Here is a 24,027-nt window from a genome sequence, read left to right as displayed (position 1 = left end):
TAAGGAAGATGCAAATGAGGACATTGTCTTTGTTTCTATTAAAGAACAAATATCAAATCAGAAGGTATTGGTCTCTCACATGGATAGTTCAAATGATCGGATTATAGATAGTGGTTGTTCGCATGACATGACTGGTGACTAGAGTAAGTTTCTTACTTTGAGGGAATTTGAGAGAGTTGTTGTCAGATTTGGGAATGGCTCTCCCTGTGTGGTGAAAGGAAAGGGATCCATCTCTCTGAATGGTAAAAGAAGTGCAAGTGATGTCTATTGAGTTGAAGGACTAAAACACAATCTTTTGAGTGTTTCCTAACTCAATGACAAAGGTTACCCATTGGAATTCAAGAATGGAGTTTGCAAGATTTATGGAAGCAAAGGTGAATTGATTGCAACTAGCAAACAGACCAGAGGTAACTTGTTTCATTTAAACTTTAAAGTAAATAGTTGTTTGATTGAAAAAGTTGAAGATAGTTGGCTTTGGCATCAGAAATTTTGTCATGTAAATTTTGATAACATTGTAAGAGTTAGTAAGTCCAAATTAGTAAGAGGTTTGCCACAGTTGGACAAACCGGTGAATGATCTGTGCAAGGAATATCAGCTAGGGAAAATGACATCCTCAACCTTCAAGAGAAAATCTTTCTCAGTTGAACATTTGATAGATTTGGTTCATACTGACCTGTGTGGACCAATGAGGACTAGGAGTATTCAAGGTGATTAGTACTTCATAATATTTACCGATGACTACTCAAGAATGATGTGGGTCACATTCTTGAAAGACAAGACAAAAGCATTTAGAAAGTTTAAGGCATTCAGAACCTTAGTTGAAAATGAAAGTGGAAAGAAGATAAAGTGCTTAAGAACTGATCAATGTGGTGAATTTACTTTAGAGGAATACAATGGAATTAATAGGCAAATTTCTACACCTAGGACACCACAACAGAATGGTATTGCAGAAAGGAACAACTGGTCAGTAGTTGAAGTTGTTAGGACTATGCTAATTCAAGGAGGTGTAGCTAAGACATTCTGGAGAGAGGCTGTCAACACAACTATTTATACAATAAACCAGATACTGGTTAAAAGAGGTAAGGACAAGACACCCTATGAGTATTGGTATGGTAGATCACCTAATGTCAGTTACTTTAAAAATTTTGGTAGAAGATGTTTTATCAAAAGAGGTGATTATATTGGTAAGTTTGATGCCACGAGTGATGAAGGCATATTTCTTAGTTACTCCACCAAGAGCAAAGCTTACAAGTGTTACAACAACCGAACTAAGAAGATCATTGAAAGTGTTAATGTCCGAGTAGATGAATTTCCTGAGAATTTAGGTGAAACCAGCAAGGAGAAGGAAGAAGAAGAACCTTACACACTGTTTTTGGAACCAGAACTGGTAAAACTAGAATTTGGTGAGCTGAACAGAGAAGCCCTAGTTCAACTGAAATAGGAAGGTCCAACAGAAGATGAAGTGAAGAAGAAGAACCTGAAAACCAAGATCATGTTATTCCAAGATATGTTAGACTCAATCATAGCCCCGATCACATTATTGGAGACATGAATGCAGGTGTGTTAACTAGAAGAGGGATAAGAGAGAACTCTTGTATGATCTCCACCATTGAGCCTAGGAAATAAAAAGAAGCCTTTGGAGATGAACATTGGATCAAGGCAATGGAAGAAGAACTTGACCAGATAGAGAAGAACAATACATGGTCATTGGTACCCAGACCAGAGAACAAGAATGTAATAGGTACAAAATGGGTATTCAAAAATAAACTGAATGAAGGTGGAATAGTGATCAGGGATAAAACTAGATTGGTATGCAAAGGATATGCACAAGAAGAAGGTGAAGATTATGATGAGACATTTGCACCATTTGCAAGATTGGAAGGAGTAAGGACTCTACTTGCATTTGCAGCATACAAAGGATTCAAAGTATATCAAATGAATGTGAAATCAACATTCTTAAATTGAATATTGGAAGAGGAAGTCTACATTGAACAACCAGATGGTTATGCTTTAACTGTAGAAAAGGATATGGTGTGCAAGTTACATAAGGCATTATATGGATTGAAGAAAGCACCTAGAGCATGGTATGAAAGACTGCACTCTCACTTAGTGAAGATAGGTTTTCAAAGAGACAGTGAAGATAGTAACACATATCTCAAGACAGAAGGAGATAAGATACTGGTAAGTGAGGTATTTGTGGATGATATCATTTTTGGAGGAAATGATGATGTGTGTCATGATTTTGCTAATGAAATGAAGAGTGAATTTGAGATGTCACTGGTAGGTGAGATAAAAAAATTCATAGGTTTGCAAATATAATAGATGAAGGGAGGTATTTTCATCACACAATCCAAGTATGTGAAAGAAGTTGATTTTTTTTGGAATGGGAAACTATAAACGAGTTGGAACGCCAATGTTTATAGGCTATAAATTGTCTAAGGATGATGATTCTGCATCAGTTGATGAAAAGGAGTACAGGTCCATGATAGGTAAAATACATTATGTTGTCCACAATAGATTGGCCATTGCTCATGTAGTAGGATTGGTTGCCAGATTTCATAAAAGTTTGAAGGAGACACACATGGTTGCAACAAAAAGAATTTTTAGATACCCGAAAGACATAATTGATTATGGATTATGGTATCCATATGTAGGAGACTTTGATCTAAAAGTCTATATAGATGCAGATTGGGCAGGCAATATTGAGGACAAGAAGAGTACAACTAGAGGAGCATTTTTTCTTGGAGGCAGACTAGTGTCTTGGAGCAGCAAGAAATAGAGTTGTATCTCTCAATCAATTGCAAAAGCTGAATATGTTGCAGCATATATGAATTGTACACAAGCAATTTGGATGAAACACATTTTGCAAGGTTTCAAGTTGAAGATATCAGAACTGGTAAGAATTTTCTGTGATAACACAAGTGCTATAAATATTTCTAAGAACACGATGTTGCATGCTAGGACAAAGCATATTGAGCTGAAATATCATTTTCTGAGAGAGAAAGTGCAAAGTAAAGATGTGTCATTGGAGAATGTATCTACTAAAGAACAACTGGCAAATATCTTTACTAAACCTCTACCTAAGGCTACATTTGAGTATCTCAGAGGTAAGCTAGGGGTTGTACCCCTATATGAAGTCAATTAAGAAGATGTGGAAGACATCAATCCTGAAGCCTATTGAAAAATCTTGAAGAAGGATTGGTGTATAGTGGAGCTACTCCACATGGGGAGTAGCTAGTTGTAGATCGGTGAAGAATGAAACCGTATGATTTACCTTCACTTTGGCATTGTTGTCAAAGGGGGAGAAGAAGTGTATATGATTGATAGCCAGTTACCAGCTGAAGACATGAAGATACAGTTGAAGGAGAGTATATGGGAAAAATGTAAACCAGGATTCCTATACCTGTGTATATTATTTACTCTCAATCATCACAATTAAGTGGTATTGATATTTGTATTGCCATCAATGCCAAAGGGGGAGAATGTTGGAATTGTATGAAGATTGCATTGATGAAGTATAATGTTGTCATTGATGTCAATAGCAACCGGTAATGATGCAGTAAAGTAATCGGTAGTAAAGCAGTGAAGGAAACTAGTATTATTATTGATGCAATGATCAACCGGTAACCCTAACTAGTTGATAAGCAGAACCCTAGCTGATGGGCTTGGAGAATTAGTTGTGATGATCTATGACCAAATGGTGATCAAAGATGAAGATGCCACATATGCATGTTGCACGTGATAAGTTTTGAAGTGGATTTGACGCATGAAGATAACCATTTATCTTGGGAATGATCAAATGCATAACATATAGTGAAAAATGCGTGATGAGCTACATGATCCAATGTGGAGTGATCCAAGAGCAGTTGAAGTTATCTAGAACAATGTGTAGTTGATTGCTATGTAATCTAACGGTCAAGATTGAACTGATATGTTTGTAATCTCTATGAGATTTGTAGGTTTTGTGTTGTGTTACCGAACTATTATATTTGTTTTTGAGGTCGATGAATTGTTTGTAATTGTGTTGGAAAATTTGGTTAAGTGTGATTGTTGTCGAACCAGGAGGTGTGTCTGTAGAATGTTGTGAAGGCAGATAGGAGCAGAAAAGGATCTAATTAAGTAAGGTAGTGCTATTACCAGATCAACAAAGAACCTGTTGTTCTCTAACCATTACAATAGTTAAATCCCCTAACTGGGTAAGCTTTAACAAGCTTCTTGTTGAAATCCTCTAACCAGGTGATCCATTAGCTTGGATCTGAAATCCTCCACTGAGGTTACCTCTAACAGGGTATTACCTTTAATAGGGTATTGTAGTCAATTCCTTAATTGGGTGGTCCTTAACCGAATCTATTCTTAACAGGACATTATTATATAAGCTTCTAACAAGGCTTGGCTCCTAACAGGGTGAACTTCAGAAGAGTTTAGAATACTTGTGGGTATTCACCCCCACTGTGGTTTTTTCCATTTGGGTTTCCACATGAAAAATCATTGTGTCAAGTGGTGAATGATTTTGTGGATGTTTTTTTGATACGGTTGATATGAATGACTGGTAAATCCACTTAGATATGTTTAGATGACCAAAAATGATCTAAAATGTGCTATTACTGATATTAGTAAAGTGGTTTAATGTTTTGGTTAAATGGTATTTGAGTTTCAGATCTGTTACATTGTATCATTGATGTTTTGGTGAACCGGTAAAGTTTGACAGTGCAGTTGCAGTTTTTTATATAGTGACTAAACCGGTAGTTTTGCAAGTTGTTTCTGAGTTGGAATTAAGTTTGGTGAAAGTTTAGTTTATTTTATATCTACTGATTCACCCCCACTCTCAATAGTTGATCGGATCCTTATAGTTTCATCATATTCCTTGCTTGGTCCCTGAAGATATAGTTATTTCTCTCCTTCCACAATCCCCAAGACACAAATGTGAGAATTTGTCTCCAAAGGTCCTTAATAATAGGATGAGTAAATGAGCAATTACTCCAGCTTTCCATAAATTGTCTTATATTACCTAATAGAACCCAACAAACAAATAAGGTCCACAAAACAACGGACCTGATATCCTAAGCATAAGGACAATGAAACAACAACTATTCAATGTTTTTTGAGTCTACATAACACAAATAACATCTATTGACAAAAAGAAACCCCCCTCTATTAAGGTTATCAATAATGAGAATATGTAGATAATGTTACAACTCTAACTATGAGGTGGGTTTTCAAAGGCCACAATATCTTGCTCATGAATAGAATAAGTCCCATCAACAATATCAAACCATATTGCTCCCATTTAACATGTTTGGAACTTGGAACCGTGCCATGAAATGAATAAGCTGAATTAATTGATGAAATCAAAAAATAACATGAGTTTTAAAAAAGACCCCAACCTTTTTATTGAAAATATAACTTATAAAAAATGTTACAACTCTCTAATGACGAGGTGGGTCCTTGAAGGTCACAATATCTCGCCCATGAACAGAATAACCCCCATCAACTATAAGATTATGCCCATTGATGTAGGAAGCCTCATCAGCGGCTAGAAACAAGAAAGCATTAGCCACATCATCAACAGTAAGCTTCCTTCCATTAGTAGCATTCCTCTGCATCTCATCCTCAAGGACCTCCTTAGGGCACATCCCATTAGAAACCTCATCAAGCCACTCCTCAATCATCTTTGTCACAATCCCAAAGGATGACACAGCATTCACACGTATTCCTACCTTTGCCAACTCCACTGCACCACTCTTCATCAAACCCAAGAGAGCATTCTTGGAAGCCATGTAACCATGAGAGGCATTATCAGTCTTCATCAGTCCCAAAACACTGCAATTGAAGAGTATGGAACCAGAGTTGCGTGGAATCATGACCCTTGCAGCATGCTTCATTCCTAACATAGCTCCCGTAACATTCACAGCCATAACTCTTTCCCAAGTCTCAACAGAGACCTGTGTGATGGAATTACCATGAGCGTGCAACATACCCGCATTGTTCACCATGATATCTAGACGCCCCTTCTCCTCCATCGCCCGATCTACGACCCCTTTCACATGGGTCTCTATTGCCACATCACACTTCACAAATGAAGCATTCCCATGGAGCTCTTGGCAAACTTTAACCCCTCCCTCTTCATCGATGTCAGCAATGTACACGTAAGCACCTTCTGCTACGAATTTCCTTGCCGTGGCTGCACCTATGCCATTTGATCCACCTGTCACAATGGCCACTTTGCCTTCGAATCTCCTCATCCTATACCATCCATACCCACTTAAATCTATCAGTTACACAGAGAGATAGTAAAACCCAACAAATCTAGATCATAAGCATCATCATACAATAAGTTAAAAGCAAGAAAGAAATCACAAAAGTATTCTTACCCTGAAAACGCCATAAGAAAACTCCGCCTCTACTCAAACTGCTCCTCTGATCTTAGCTTTGGCCTCTACTTGTACAAGAAATGAGTGTTATATAGACATCTGACTCAACGCTCTCTTACGCCGCTGGTCATATTAGATTGGTAAAGGGAATGAAGAAAGTCATATCACGTTCATAAGTCTGAAAAGGAGGGATGAACCAACAAAGTCAATAAAAGTCTAAAAGAGAGTTGACCAAATAAAGTAAATAAAATTATTCTAACTTTAATCGTGGCCTCTTAATTGTGTCGTGTTCTTTGGACTCATTCGTTATGTCAAGTCTATCGAAAACAAGTTAGGTAGATTAAGTGTTCTAGGGTGGGTGGATTCAGTTTTGCAAACAAAATCATATATAATATGGGTATAAACCACCCTAATTTTTCGGGATTGTAGTTTTTCTCAACATTTACTAGCACTTTGCATTCATAAGAGATTCAAGCAATACATCCATAGAAAATCAAAGGTAAACATTAATACTAATTAGTTGTGAATTAATCTGATTGGTATATTATAAATTGGAGTTTTGATTTGTATAAATTATCATGGTATGACAATCTATCATAATGAATCTAAAACTAAAAATATGAATTTTTTTTTTTCTTTCTTTTGTGTCTACCTTTGGTTCATTTCATGATAAAATATCATCATGGTTTTTCATATTGTGGCATGCCTTATCATTTTCCTACTTGAATGTTTTTTTCTTGCACAATACATAACAAGTGTGTCATCGTGGTCTTCCATATTATAGCACATATTTTTATGTGATATAATAAATCAAGTTTCTCAAATGTTTGAAAGTTTACGCAAGCTTTACAATATTTGTCATCACATTATCTACACCCACCTTCAAATCTTCTTAAATTTATATTCATAACTAACATTCGCTCAATCCCATCCTTTGATTCTAACCTATCTGTTATGTCCCTCTCAAGGGGGCATCTCTTTGACCATCATGTCACTTGGGGCATCTACCTACACCCACGCGTACACTTCTTTTACTTAATTTGAAAATCTATTACTTTCTTTCAATGCAACATCCTTCCAACAAGGGGCAATTGTAGACACCTAGATTTTTCAAGTTTTAATTTTGTAATATTCTCATGTTTTTTACTAACTTTGTCATTCCAACCGATTGATTCTATCATCATTCTATTGCCAATCAATAAATTATATTGTCATTGTTGTTTCATCGCACCATTGATTTATAAACTTCATCATATTAATTCGGCTTATTGATTGATTGCTTACATTAGGTTCATCAATAAATCTTATTTACCTTTATATTAACCCAAGTCTTTAATTAATTGATAAATTATCTCCTAATTAATTTATGCACATATCTAATTAAAATCAATGAATGGTTCTAATGTTTGTCACCCATATCTCACTCATCAATTTAAGGAGGTTAACGAATGAGTTAAAAACACATTTCACTCATGTCAATTTAGTTAGTTCTACCTTTAAATAAAAAATTAAATTAGTTAATTAATCAATCAATCAACTCTCAATAAAATTATTTGATTGAATAAGTAAATTGGTTGACTAAACAATCAAGTCAATTGACTAATTAATTAGGCTACTAGTTAATTGATCAATTAGGTTAGTTGACTAATCAATCAATTGAGTTAATTAGTTAGCCAAACTAGTTAAATCTAAATCAAATCTCTAGTCCTCAAGATTCATTAAATCAATCTTGACATACATAATTTCACCTAAAAAACTATAAATCCACCATCCTTTGAAGAATTGGAGGAACTCTCTAAATAATCTTTGATCTATTTGTGGATATGTAATTCATGTCATTGTCATCCTATTGAAAATTTGCACAATAGCTGAGCATCCACAATCTTTCATTGAAGAATGAGGAAATCAAATTCAAGTTCCATCTAAGGTTTGCATCATTTTTTACTTGAAATTTCATTTTCTTTTTTCTCTTTTTTTTTGTTTTATTCCTACATTAAATTACATCTTTCACTATAGAAGTATAGTACATGGATGTGACACATGCCTATAAGAAGGTGGTGTGTTAGGGTAAGTGCACTAAAATGAGGGACTACACCAAGATGGGGGACCAAAAAGCTATCATTTTTTTGCCCAAATGAAGTCATTTGGTGCACACCAAATAGGGTGTTCACCATATTTGGCATGTACCATTAGGTTTGGCATGTTGAGCCTAAGGTTTTGTCACGTCAAACCTATTCGGTGAGCTCCATATTTGGCGCTAGGAAAATGGAAATGCATTTTCAAAAGTAATTTTCATTTGGCTAGCACCAAATTTGGCACTCGCCAAATGTTTAGCACTAAAAAATTGTCTTTATCTTTCACTCTCTCTCCCAACAAGAATATATACATGAAATATAATATTTAAGTAGAAGTCACATTTCTTATACTTTATATTATATTTCATGTATATATTGGCAAGATGTTTGAGAGTGGTTTCATTTCTCTAGGAGTTATAATGTAGATTCTAGGTTTTAGAAAACCATTAAAATTTTTGGACTTAATGAAATTTTAGTAACTAGTACACTCCTATCAGCATTCTCTCACTCTCTTTATGTTAGTATTTGTATCTCCCCCAAACTCTAAACCTATATATCTTTCGCTATCACTCTTCCTCTATCCCATTTCTACCTCTCTTTATCTCACTATCTCCTCTCTCCCCCCAAATCTAACACTACCTCTTTACCTTTCTTTCTTACCCTTCACTCTCTACTATATGTTTCCTCTCTCTCTTTACATGCCTCTCCCACACTCCCTTACTAACTCCATTTCTCTAGGTCTCTCCTATCTTCTCTCTCTTTGTACCTCACCTCCCCTCCTTACCCCCATCTTAATCCCTTGCTCCCTCCCTCTCTCTTTCTTCTTCTCTCTCCCTTTCTTATTGTTTCTCTCCCCTCTCTCTCTATTCTCTCGACCACTACCTCTCTATCCCACCATTTGTCTCTCCCCATTCCTAGGTCTCTCCTTCCCTCTATATTTACGTCTATATCTCTCCCTCCCTATCCCATTACCTACCTCTGTATCCCCCTCTATGTATCTCACCTCTATCTTTCCCCCTAGGTATCTCAACCCTCTCCCCCTAGACTTTAGGTATCTCATCTAAATATCTCTCCACTCTCTAGTTCTTTACCTCCCTCTACATCTCTTTTTGTATCTCATTAACCCTCTTTCTCTCTTTCTGAACTTCTCTCTCTCCCTCCCATATCTACATCCCCCCTCCTCTCTCCTTCTCTACATGTCCTTCCCTCCATATCCTCATCTCTATCCCTCTCGCTTCCCTCTCCCTCTCTCTCCCCAGGTCTCTCATCTCTATATAGAGAGATCCCAAGTGAGAGAGAGAGAGCGAGGGAGGGAGAGAGAGAGAGAATAGGAGAGAGATGGATGAGATACATGGAGAGGATAGAGAGAGGTGGATAATATGATAGGGATGGATATGTAGAGAGGTTAAGAGGGAGAGAGGAATAAAAATAGAGAGGGGAGAAAAGGAGGGTGGGAGGGAAAGGTGAGAGAGAGAGAGAGAGAGAGAGAGAGAGAGTAGTGCTTGCCAAAATAACCTAGAGAAACTAAACATATAACATGCAAATGGAGAAAAAAAATTTATTAACATCTACCGACAACTAATGCAACACATAACATCTCCATTTAATTACATTCATTAACCAATTAACCAATATGAACATCCATCATTGCTCATCTCATCAAATAATGCAAGTGGAAATAACATAACATCATTAACCTTTCCCTAGGGTACTTCAACATGATTACTTAATTCACCACCATATTAACATACTACACACATGATAGGTATGTTTCATCTTGATTTAATGCATCATATTCTAATTCCCTAATAATGAGATATGCAACCTACGACATTATTTATCCTCATGATATGCATAACTTCTTTTCTACCAATGCATCTATATGAATCATTCATCTTCACTAGAGCTAGTTAACATCTTCTAACATATTCATTCATAGATCTACAGATATTCCTCTTTCAAGATTAATTTACATTCTAACTTTCTTCCTAAGCATTCCATGAAATAATACAACTGAACTATAATGCAAATTCATTTCTATTCCAACCATAAGATCACATCTCTACAATAGTACAATTTCATCCCTAAAGTTTTATTACAAATGTGACTTAATTCTAATTCCAACTACAATTCATCTTATAAATACAAGTACATTAAATACATCATGAACATAGCTCTTTCTACTACAAGAATCCATCTACTATATACAAGAATATTACATTACATGCATTCCATCTTATTCATTACATAAATCTACTACAAGGTACATCCATAGTCCATCATGAAGAAGAATCCACGTCCATGCAGGAAGAATCCCAAAGAACATCCCAATGGCTAAAAAGCACCAACCACCCAACCAAGTGGAACCAAAGGACCCACCCCTTGTGCTAGGAGATGACACAAGGTCCCAACACACACTCTAAACCTAAGCTGGCACCTTAACCAAAGAGACTAACCACACAAGGACTCTCATGCAAGAACTCACACAATACAATAAGAATGAACTCCCAGGGGCGTATAACTCATCAAGACATAAATGCATCCAATAAGGCATAATCATAAATCATAAAGGGGAACATATGTAGGACTGGAGTGTCATCACATCCCATCCTCAAAATATAATAACATAAGACACTATCCCGATGGACATGTGGAGCCATCTCAACCTATGAGAGACTAAATGAGTTTAGCTTACCATCTTCACGGCCTTCTCACGCTTATCCTAAAACATCCTCCCTAGGACTAAGTCATGAGGCTCAAATCAATTTATCATCTTATTAATTAATCTAGCTACCCAACCCATCAATTATTAGGCTATCACTTATTTAGAAATCATGGTAAACTCCAATGTACCATGGTGGTCTAGACTTCATGCATCCTTACAAGGAACCTCATGCATGCCTATCTCTCGTGACCTCGATCATCACAAGGAAGCCCACTCCCCCTAACATGGCCCAACAATAAATCACAAGAGGCTCTAACCAAAATAAAACATGAAAATAACGCTCATATGCAGCTAATAAATTGCACACATACTCTCACAACATATGCAAGGCTACAACAACATCAAATATAACAAAATAATCCTCTTGGCCAATGAAATACAAAGCATATCAAAGCCATTAAATCTGCCAACAGATAAGAAGATAACATCATAGCAAGGCCAACTCACTTGTTGGTCCAAAACAATATTATAATCATCTCAAATAACTATGGCTTATCAACATGGAGAGAGTCTAAAATATCCACAAAGGCATGGAGAGGTAACAATACATTAAACCATCAAAATACATAAAAACTGATCAAACCCAAAACTGGAAAATATTAGCAGGCCTCAATAAAGCCTCTGGTGCATAAATCAACTCGGGACAATACCTCAAAAATGACCAAAACTGAGAAAATACATAATACAGACAGTTTAGCACTTTTATCCCATAGAACAACGCTTCTGTCAAATATAACAATGCTTTCATCTCATAGGACAAGGCAAACATTTCCAGATTCATGCATACATCTTCTAAGATAGTGCATGCATTCCCAGATCCGTGCTTACATCTTTTGAGATGATGCTTATGATGTGCAGAGTAGCACAAACACAATACAGAACATCACATTTACACCTTTAGACAACACATTCACTGAAACAACGCATTTACACAAATCACATGAAAAACTCAGAAAACTTGCGGGTAAAGTATAAAATTCTAGACTTAACCAAAGGGCTCAAAAAATACATGAATAGTGATGCCCAGAAAAAAGGAACATGAAGGTATAAACAAGGTAAATCAATTCTAACTGTAAACCAAGATCCAATCAAATTTTCTTCATGGCAATAGGAATACAAAACCACTTCAAACTCACAGAAAAACAAATAAAACTAAATCCAAACACTTTCAAACTAAAAGACTCACAAAGGGGAAAAATCCATTCAAACTCCCATACAACCAAATGATTCAACAACCCAAACTTATATAGAGATTTGATAGAGCCATGAAATGGCATCCTCAGACAACTAGAAAATATTATTTCCAACAACTATACAAAATCTTAAATAACATAAAGTTTTCTTCCCCAAATATTAAAATCCAAATTATATTAAAACTATAGAATAACAAGCTACCTCAACCCATCTCCCAAAAATAATGAACAGACACGAAGCATACATAAAACCCATCAAAAAGAAAAAGTAAAAGAACTCCAACCTGCAACCTAAAGTGATGGAGTGAAGCTGAAGAAGAGCTCCCACAAAGCCAAGCCAAAATCCAATCAAGCTCCAACCAAAACCAAGAGTAAAATCCAGAGACAAATGAAAAATACTTGCAGGAAAAATTTCCAAAGAATAGCCAACCCGAAAACCATAATAAAAATCCCTAGCCTCAATCTTAGCCAATCAAAATATTCCATTTTAGAGTATATTTTACCAACCCACTATATATTATAATTTATTCTCCGATTTTGAATTTAGCCAATGAGAGTAAAGGGTAGGTATAGTAAATATAAAATATACTTATCCAGCAAAGTGGGAATGTTTTATTGTTATTTTAATTTAATGTGTTCATACACCCCACTTAGGAAATAAAAGTCAAACTATTAAATAAACATAAGCTATAAATAAATTAAAGAACCAAATAAATATTAGATATCAAATAAATAATTAAACAAACAAATACCATTAAAGATTAAATCACATATATAAAATAAATATTAAACAACAATAAAGCTTACCAAATAGTTTGAATTAAGAATGGGGTTGTTATGTGATACCATGGAAGATACACGGGCTTCTATGGATTTTCTTCTATATCAGGTTCCTGATCAGTTTGTGGACAAATCTTGAGTTGTTTTTGAGGCTTTGCGTTCGTTACTTTCTTTGAGTTTCTTGTTCTCTGCTCCTGCTCGGTTGGAATTTCCTCTAAGGGTTGTTCCTCCTTCGGAAGCAACTCATGATCCTCTGGTTGAAAGCACTAGTTCTTGGTTTTTACATGTCTGACTACTATATCTTGGAGTTGTGGTATGGTTTTTTGATGCAGATATGGATAATTTTGGCTTTATTCAGTTTTGACATGCTGGAGATTTGGCTCCTTCGTACCTCTGTATGATCTTCTTGAGGAGTTTCTCTTAGATATCCAGATATTCATTTTGTAACCAGCTGATGCTCCCCAATTGGCATAAGTATATGGGCTCTTTGGTGTTTCTACACGATCTTCTCGAGGAGATATTTTTTGTTATCCAGCTCTTTATTTTGCAGCTTGCTAGCTCTGTATCTAGACATGTCCTATGAAACCTCTTTGTATAGTTTTAGTTGTATGGGGTTGGGTGGGTTTTCTTGATATGTAACAGATTATGATAGGGTAGTTTTAGTTTTTTATTCAAGGCTACAACCAAAGGTTTTCTTGTGGGTTCTTTCCTGTCGGTATGTCGTTTGAACCCATTGTAAAAATTATGAAATATAATAATAAAGTTTAGTGGCTTGCCCACTTTTATTGAAAAAAATAAATAAATAAATCTTACCAAATATTAAATAATCATAAAATCAATAAACGTTAATTATCAAATAAATATAAATATCAAATAATTTAATATTCAAAACCAATAAATTAAATGCATTAAAATAATCATTACTAAATATAAAACCATACATCAAGAGCCACATAATTACTCTAACATAATCAAGTAAATCAATCGATGTTAACCAAACTCAAAACACCAAGAAGACCAAGCTTACTAACTGACATGGTGAATTATGCCAAGATGCTGACGACTCACGACGAACAACTTAGACCTAGAGTATGTGAAGGGAACTCATGCCATCTCTGAACCATATAAGCCATTGGAACTAAAGACATGCTCAGACCTGTGAAGCTAGATGGAGTTGATGTCTAGTACCTACAAAATCCTGCAACCACAAAACAACAATACAACATATACATATACATATATAGAACAAGCAAGTGATAGAGAGTCACGACGACACATCCCACTCACAATGAGTGACGTGATATAATCTCTATCACGAAGATAGTCAAACAATAATCAAACACGTCTCATAAACATCTCATCAAATGTAATCATGAAATAGGGTTAGCGTAATCATAATCATAATCAAAACCATGATACATCTATTCTATCAATAATCCATCTCATAGTGAGCATATAAAATCCATCGAGTACATATATCATCAAATCACATGATCAATAATTACAGTACCAACATCCATCAATAATAAGTAATTGAAGCACATGAATAATCACCATCCAAATCATCAAATATAGTCTAGATAATTCTATCAAGATAATATAAAAGTCAACTCTAGTCAAAATAGGCCAAATCAAGGGTGGACACTACACAGAGAGAGAGAGAGAGAGAGAGAGAGAGAGAGAGAGAGAGAGAATGGATGAGATACACAAAGAGGATAGAGAGAGGTGAAGAGGGAGGGAGGAAGAATCATAGAGAGGGGAGAAAATGAGGGTGGGAGGGAAAGGTGAGGAAAAGAGAGACAAAGACAAACATAAGATAGATAGACAAAGACATAGACAGATAGACAGTCAAAGAGAGAGAGAGAGAGAGAGAGAGAGAGAGAGAGAGAGAGAGAGAGAGAGAGAGAGAGAGAGAGAGAGAGAGAGAGAGAGAGAGAGAGAGAGAGAGAGAGAGAGAGAGAGAGAGAGAGAAATAGACAGAAAGAGGGGGGAGACAGATAGAGGGGGAAGAGACAAAGAGAGACATAGAGAGTGGGAGAGGGTGATAGATATGTGGGTAAGGAGGGAGGGTGAGATAGAAAGGGAGAGAGGAAGAAAGGGAGCAAGATACCTGAAGAATGGAGAGAGAGGTGTTAAATAGAACAAAGAGAGAGGGGGAGAGGGAAGTATCAATATAGGCAATACTCTCAACTCTATACCCTATATCCTACACCCTACTCCCTAAACTCTATACAAGGTAGGGAGAGGTGATGACCAAGTGAAGAGAGTGAGAGAAAAAATGAGAGAAACAAGACATAGAAAGAGTATGCTAAGGAGGGAGGGAGGGTGAGGTAGAAATTTTTTTATTGAGAGGCCTAGAGAGGTGAGGGAAAGAAGTTCACAAAGAGAAAATGATAGGTAAGGAGGAAAGGAGAGATGTGGAAAGGGAGATAAAGAACCAAAGAGGGGAGAGCTATAGAAGTGAGAGATGGTTAGAGCCTAAGGAGAGGGGTGAGATATAGGGGTGAGAGAGATAAAGGATAAGAGAGAGGTAGATAATGAGATAGGGATCAATAGGTGATGAGATAAAGAGGAAGGGATGGAGAGACCTAGAGATGGAGAGAAAAAGGGTGGGAGAGAGAGGTAGTGATTGAGAGAATAGAGAGAGAAGGATAGAGAGAAGACAAGAGAGGGAGGTAGGGACAAAGATGGGCTTAAGGAAGGAAGGTGAGCTAAAGGGGGAGAGAAGTTGGGAGAGAACTAGAAAGTAGAGAGAGGTAAGAAAGATGAGAGGCAGAGAGGTGAGAGATAGGAGAGAGGGAGGGAGATAGGTCTAGAGTTAGGGAGAGATAAAGAGATTAGGATAGAAAGAGTAAGATAATCTTGATAGGAGCATGTTGATTTCTAAAATTTGACTATCTAGGAATGTTGTAGCCTTGGATGTTAGTGCACCACAAGGATATTTTTGTGTTGTGTTGTAATCTATATGAATAGAGGTCCAAAAATCTCCAAAAAATTGCCAAAAAGTGTCTTTGCATTCCTTAGACTTATTGTCACCTACAAACACTAAGGTGGAAAAAAAAATTAGGTCTATATAGGTTTTTGCCATAGTCAAACCCCTATTTTTGTCTTTGTACCTCCATGGACAACCAAATAAAAAGATTGGATAGATTTTTAATAGAAACAAACCTCGCTATGGAGGAAAACCCCTATTAATAAAGATCAAATGACAAAAGATAAAATATAAATAGACAACTAGATATATAAAAGATCAATAGACGAGATAATTAAATGAGATCATAAATAGGCAACAGAGTGTTAATCAGCTATGGATTCTCTCTCTCGACAATAGGCATGATTGTACACAAATGAAGTCTTGTTTGTTGCAACAATGTAGAGAAAATTTGACATTGCTATGTTGTGTGAGAGAGAAAGTGAGAGATATTGAGAGATTGAATGACCAAAAAATAGAAAGAAGGCATAAATGTGAGTTTTGTTGCTTGGAGCAGTTGAGAATAGCCATTTCAGATGTGCTTGTGCAAAGGGACACATGACAAAAAGGTTCTGTTATAAAATAACCCATACGAATCTCAAAAAACATTTGGCACATTTTCAGGCCATAATTAAGTCTAGCCAAATTAATCCCATATTTTGACTATAGGTTTCTTTCTAACTCTTCATCATTAACAATCTATGAAGTTAGAATTGTAAAATCCCATTCATGAATTTTGTCATATAATTGCACCAAGCTCAATGTTTAAGTGTCATAAATACACAAGCTGCAATTTCATTTTATTGAAGCTTCATGATTTTGGAGGTTTGCAAGCAAAATTTCTGTGGATTGATTGGTGGATGCTCATGGAGACTAAAGATACTTAGTCATGCTAAGAGATATTATGTTTTTTGGGATCATACGCTGAGATGGTTACTCTTTGATGACAATTTAATAGAAAGACCAAGGGGCTTACACTTAGCTATGGATGTGAATCAATTACGAGCTTGAAGGGAAGAGTGTTATTTATTGTAAGATTTTTCTTTTTTGTGTGCTCGTGACAATTGTGTATCTTACTCTTGGTCTACTTGATAGGTAAATGATCTAAGAGGTATTACTTGCCTAATTATTAGATGCATTTTTTATTTTTTATTTTATCTTTTCGTGCAAATTAGCCTTTTATATAGTAGTTCTAAGGACTTATTGACAAGAATATATACATGTTTTTGTGGATTTCTATTGTTCTCCTTGTTTTGGTCTTAAGATATGGATCTAGTTATGAGGATGTGTTTGGAGAGGTGCAGGTAATGGTTTGTGTTTTTGGGCTATGACCTTTGTTGTGGAAATTGGTGGTTTATTTTATCTACCTTCAGCATGAGAGGTTTACATTATTACTGAAATTTTTAATTTGATTTGAAATTTAGATGTTGGTATCATTTTAGTTTGGAGTGGTGAAAGTGATATTACTTTACACAACTTTGTACATGTTAGTGTAGAATAAGGATATAACTTGATTTTCATGTTCTCTTTTTGGTCTTCTTCCTAAATGTTTGTATTCAGATGGTTGAGTGTGAAGAACTTGGGAGATCTATTGAGTCTAGTGGTGATAGAGGTATTGCAACAAATTTATTTGTGGGATTTTCATATCATTGTATGTTTCCTTGACACTATGTTTTAGAGGAGTTAGCCACATCCTTTATGTGCTTTACCATTAGAATAATTGGTATGCTTCGATCTATTTTCATATTTGACATTAATCTTGCATTGGGGGTTCTTGGATACATGGGTAAGTTCACAAAGATGGTGGTCAAAAAGGGGGTATAAGTGAACACTTTCTTTCTGAAATCAGGTGAACCTGAACTTGGAGGTAAAATTTGAAAGTCTTCCACTCAAGATATGAAGATAATCAAAGAAAAAATATTGTAGTACTCCGAATCTAGTTTCCAAACAACAAAAAATTTTCAAAATTGGATAAGATTAAGGGGGTCAAATCCTTCACACATGAAAAAAAAACCCTGATTTTTTCCGAAAAACATAATAAAGTGTCTGACATGCACATCAAAAAATTCATAGTTAGATTTAGTATTTTGACAAATCCTTTGGTAGAAAGAGTGAGCACTAGAAGTTGTCTATTTTTGTAATTTTTTGTTGAGTATTTTTTTTAATGTTTTTTTCTAATTGAGCACATCCTAAAAAATTAGGTACATGTTCGTGTGCGAAGCATAACTTGCACTACAAAAATAGAAAACACAATTTTATTTTTTAAATTGTAAAAAATCAAGTGCACTACAATATTATATAATTTTTTTTAAAATTTGGATAAGTAGAACAAAAGTTATTAAAAAATGGTACATGTATGTCTGTGAGAACTATTGAGACATTGGTTAAAGAAATTCAATAATAATGTTATTGTTGTTCCAGTTTTTTAAAAAAATTACAATTAGAAAGCTCAGAAGATGAGCAAAAATATTGTAGCAATTTTAGAAATACCCACTTGATGAAGTGTAAAACTAATGATGACAAAATCGAGAAACCAAGTTGATAAAATAAAACACGTTAAAAAGGAGGGAAATCATACTTTCAACCCATAGATTTGTCATTCAGGCCTATTTCCAAGCCTAAACAGTCAAAAGCGCATACGGGGGTACCTATGGTATTAGAAACACGTACATGTTGTCTATACTATAAACAATGCATACGTGGTATCAAAGCTAAAATAGCACATACACGTTACTTTTGTTTAAAATTTGTGAGTGTGTATAATATGCATAATATGATATTATATATATAATATGTGTATATAAATATAATATATAATATATATGTGTATATAATAATATATAATATATAATATATTAAGTATATATACACACACACACACATGTGTATGTATGTGTAGTCTCCCTCTCTTCCCCTCTCAAGTGCATGCAGGGTGCCTCTCTCTCTCTCTCTCCACCTCTCTCTCCACCTCTCTCTTCCTCTTCCTCTCCCTCTCTCTCCCTTTACCTCTCTCTCCCTCTCTCCCCTTCTCCCTTCCTCCATACCCCATCCATCTCTCTCTTCTTCTCTCCCTCCTCACTCTTTATCTCTCCCTACCCCCTTTATCTCCCTTACTTTATATTTTTGTATTTCAATTAGGTTTGCCATATAGTGGTCACCATTTGGATGAACAGTGGACCTAATAATCCCAAGGTCCACAGTTTGAGCTTGAGAGGCTATGTTTTCCTTGATGGACTTAGCATTTGACTTAGTTTACAAAACCCATTGTGCATTATCCCTCCACCACACTCCTCCTGTGGTGGGCTTTGGGAAATCTTTGGTAATGCACATTTTTTCTTCCTAATTTTCTCCCTGGAATTCTTAGAATACAAAGTGGTTTCCAAACTCATGGTCTGGGTAGCAATTTATAGCCATACCAAGGAAATCAATTCCATTGCATTTAACTATCTTATTAGCTTATGCAGTAAGATTGTTTTGATATGATACACTCTCATTGATTTCTCTCTCTCTCTCTCTCTCTCTCTCTCTCTCTCTCTCTCTCTCTCTCTCTTCTTCTCTCCCTCCACACTCTTTCTATCTCCCTACCCCCTTTATCTCCCTTACTTTATATTGTTGTATTGCAATTAGGTCTGTCATGTAGTGGTCACCATTTGGATGAACAGTAGACCTAATAATCCCAAGGTCCACAGTTTGAGCTCGAGAGGCCCTATGCTTTCCTTGATAGATTTAGCATTTGAATCGATGTACAAAACCCATTGTGCATCATCCCTCCACCACACTCCTCTTGTGGTGGGCTTTGGGAAATCATCCCTCCCTCTCCCTCTCTCCCACTCTCTCTTCCTCTCTTTTTCTCCATTTGACTTAGTGTACAAAACCCATGAAAAACAAACCCTAATTTTTTCTGAAAAACATAAGGGGGTCAAATCCTTCGCACATGAAAAAAAAACCCTCATTTTTTCTGAAAAACATAACAAAGTGTCTGACATGCGCATCAAAAAATTCATAGTTAGATTTAGTATTTTGACAAATCCTTTGGCAAAAATATAGTTAAGAGTGAGCACTAGAAGTTGTGTATTGTTCTGTCATTTTTTGTTGAGTATTTTTTTTTTATGATTTTTCCAATCGAGCACATCCTGAAAGATTAGGTACCTGTTCGTGCGCGAAGCATAACTTGCACTAAAAAATAGAAAATACAAAAAAAAAAATTGTAAAAAATCAAGTGCACTACAATAATATATAAAGTTTTTTAAAATTTGGATAAGTAGATCAAAAGTTATTAAAAAATGGTACACGTATGTCTGTCAGAACTATGGAGACATTGGTTAAAGAAACTCAATATTAATATGTTATTGTTGTTCAATTTTTTTTAAAAAAATTATGGTTAGAAAGCTCAGAAGATGGGCGAAAATATTGTGGCAATTTTAGAAATACCCACTTGATGAAGTGTAAAACTAATGATGACAAATTCGAGAAACCAAGCTGATAAAATAAAACATGTCAAAAAGGAGGGAAATGGAGGGAAATCAAACTTCCAACCCATAGTTTTGTCATCCAGGCCTATTTCCAAGCCTAAACAATCAAAAGCGTGTATGGGGTACGTATGGTATAAGAAGCACGTATGCATTGTCTTTACTATAAACAATGTGTATGTAGTATCAAAGCTAAAACAACACGTACACACTACTTTTGTTTAAAATTTGGGAGTGTCTATAATATGTCTAATATGATATTGTATATATAATATGTGTATATACATATAATATATAATATATATATGTATATAATAATATTAAATATATTAAGTATATATACACACATATGTGTGTGTATGTGTATTGTCTCCCTCTCTCCCCCTCTCAAGTGCGTGCAAGGTGCCCCTCTCTCTCTCTCTCTCCCCCCCTCTCTCTTCCTCTCCCTCTCCCTCTCTCCCTCCCTCTACCTCCCTCTACCTCTCTCTCCCTTTCTCCCCTTCTCCCTTCCTCCATACCTCATCCCTCTCTCTCTTCTTCTCTCCCTCCTCACTCTTTATCTCTCCCTACCCCCTTTATCTCGCTTACTTTATATTGTTGCATTTCAATTAGGTCTGCCATGTAGTGGTCACCATTTGGATGAATAATAGACCTAATAATCCCAAGGTCCACAGTTTGAGCTCGAGAGGCTATGCTTTCCTTGATGGACTTAGCATTTGACTCAGTTTACCAAACCCATTGTGCGTCATCCCTCCACCACACTCCTCTTGTGGTGGGCTTTGGACAATCATCTCTCTCTCTCTCTCTCTCTCTCTCTCTCTCTCTCTCTCTCTCTCTCTCTCTCTCTCTCTCTCTCTCTCTCTCCCTCCTGCTCCCTCTCCCTGTCCCTCTCCCATCCCCTGTCCCTCTCCCTCCCTCCCTTTTTCCTTCACATTTTCATTGCTACAAATAGCGTGTATGGGGTATTGAGCCTATTAGTTCGCTACCCTACCATAACATTTTTAAGGCCCGGGAGTGCATACATGGTATTTATGAGTTCTAAGAATGTACATGATGCCAAAAAATACTGTTGGGTTGGCAAACATTTTAGCGACTAACAATATGTACGCAGTTAATAATAGATCGCATATGTAGTACTTACACATAGTTTTAGTTGCCCAAGAGCCTCAACGACCTCTAAAGAACTTTTTGAGGTCGTTGAAGGCCCCGCTACAACTATGTCTGCACTTTTGTCACTGTTTTATACATAGAAGTAAGTGAATTTTTTGTTTTTACATGATTTCAAATGATTGAATTGTTGTTCTTATTAGTTTTCTCAATATTATATAGCTTTGATTCAAAAAAATAATGATAAGATGCATATTTATGGTTATTTGATTGTTTATGAACTTTTGTTTATATATATATATACATATATGTAATATGATTCTAGTTTGGACAACCGATGTCAACCATGGGAAAGATCAAGCGAGGAACGATGGAACAACGAGAGACTGAAAAGGAAATACAAAGGCAACATATGAAGAAATTACGTGACATAAGAACAATGGGACAAGAAGGTATGTCATCCTCAAAAACTCAATTCGATTTACCAAACGAACATAATGCACCTAATGCAATTAAAGAAGAGACATTTGATTTACCATATGAACCTAATACAATTAAAGAAGAGACCGCATTGAATAATCAATGAAATGATGAACATACACCTGCTCTATTTGATGAATTGAATGTACATAATACATGCAATGCACTGATGTTAACACCTCCTAGAATCATTTGCAGGAAACCAAAGTATCTAATTGACATTGATGAGAATATATTGAAGCCAATGCCTAATAAAATGAATGAATGAACATGTAGGAGAATGGTTAAAAGAATATGGAAAAACTATTTTGAAAACTTAAATCAAACCGCAAGATGTCAATTAATTGTTCAAATGATTAAAAATTTGAATTTTAGAAAGACAGTGAAAATTCTAGGCCTAAGATCATCCGAAAGTAACAACGAAAGAACTATTGTGAGAAATCTATTTGATGCATATCAAGCTATTGGTTCAAAATCACGTACTAAAGATTCTAATGATACTCGACGTGTCATTACATCAACCATAATGAGCAAGAAAATAAAAAAAATATTGTTTGATAAGCAAAACAAGTAAGTCATTAAACATTAGTAGAACAACATTAAGTAAAGTGTTATAGAGGTGGGAAAAAATAGAGGAACCTAACAATAATTCTCTTTGGGCATTCTTGAATAGACTACCATGAAAAGACAAGGTTGTTGTTGATGCATTAAGAACATTAATTGAAAAAAATTGGCATGACAACACAAGAGTTCCGTCCAACCAAAGAGATGTTGTTAGAAGGCGAATTAGGTCTACAAATCATGAGCCACATGCCAAACACTATTTGGATATGGCTGAAACACAATTTTATGAAAGATTCCTTGAAAAATTTCCTCAAATAAAAATCTCAAAGATTTTTTGAAATGGCAAAACCTTTTTATATTAAGATTAATCATGTACGCACCACATGTTGTTGTAGGATGCATATTAAATTTTCTATGCACTATGAGATTTTTTGTCATATTTGTTCTAATTTGCACACTAACAATGTTTTGCAGGAATGCAATATACAAGAACCTCTTAAGTCGGTAAGAGAATTTATTTCAAGTGTGCTATGTAATAGACATGATGGTTGCATTTATTATAAGATGTCTTGTTTGGAAGGTTCTTGTGCTATATGTGGTGGTTTGCAACATTTACCAAGATGTGTACATTTAGAGAGCATACACGAAATTGGTAGGAAACTAGTTTCTTTTGGAAAATACAAGATAATCACATATGGAGTTAAAGATGGAAAAGATTTGAAGAGATGTGAGTTAGTGAAAAATGATGTGTAGCTGAATTTATGAAAATGTTTCAAGAGAAACTAGTTTATGAGTACATAATGCATACACATAGAGATCGATGGTTAGATGAGAAATTCAAGTTATGTAAGGACACATTTCCTCTTGGCACCATTGTCTCTATCGTTGGTTTTGCTGAAAATTATACACTAAAACCTCAAAGTTTGACATTTTTTTGGACTCAAGGCACTTGAGAGATCATGTCGGTAGGGTATGATTCTTGACATTTCGGCTCTTCAAGATGCATGAGAGGAGCATGCCTAGCGTAAACCTGCCCACTCAGACGTGCTTGTGACGTCAGTTTGTGTACACGAGGAATGGAATCAATTCTAGCCTATCTTGCCACTTTGCATTGCATGCAATTGACGATTTTTGTAGCAAGCGAAAAAATGCTACCAATTGAAAATGGCTCTGAGTCGTTAGAAATAGAGAAAGGCCATTTTAGAGGAGCCTCACATGACCCCATGGGTTCAAATGGATTGATCATATATTTCTTGGATTGCAAGAAATAGTTCGTCAAAGCTTGACAATTT

At 35.7% G+C, this 24,027-nt stretch overlaps 1 protein-coding gene across 1 annotated transcript; it reads right to left on the bottom strand.

Annotated features, from left to right (window-relative positions):
* Positions 1–5,290: 5,290 nt before the first annotated feature.
* On the bottom strand, positions 5,291–6,508 carry LOC131079123 (secoisolariciresinol dehydrogenase-like). The gene is made up of 2 exons (XM_058017004.2): positions 6,372–6,508; positions 5,291–6,243 (listed from the first exon to the last, which is right to left on the bottom strand). Exons 1-2 carry the CDS (start codon positions 6,383–6,385, stop codon positions 5,427–5,429), a joined length of 831 nt encoding a protein of 276 aa, XP_057872987.2. The 5' UTR covers positions 6,386–6,508; the 3' UTR covers positions 5,291–5,426.
* Between the last annotated feature and the right edge of the window lie 17,519 nt (positions 6,509–24,027).

This window comes from Cryptomeria japonica, chromosome 10, assembly GCF_030272615.1.
Source record: "Cryptomeria japonica chromosome 10, Sugi_1.0, whole genome shotgun sequence".
Taxonomy (NCBI): Eukaryota; Viridiplantae; Streptophyta; class Pinopsida; order Cupressales; family Cupressaceae; genus Cryptomeria; species Cryptomeria japonica.
Note: the sequence above shows the minus strand (reverse complement) of the source record. Positions and strands in the feature narration are given on the sequence as shown.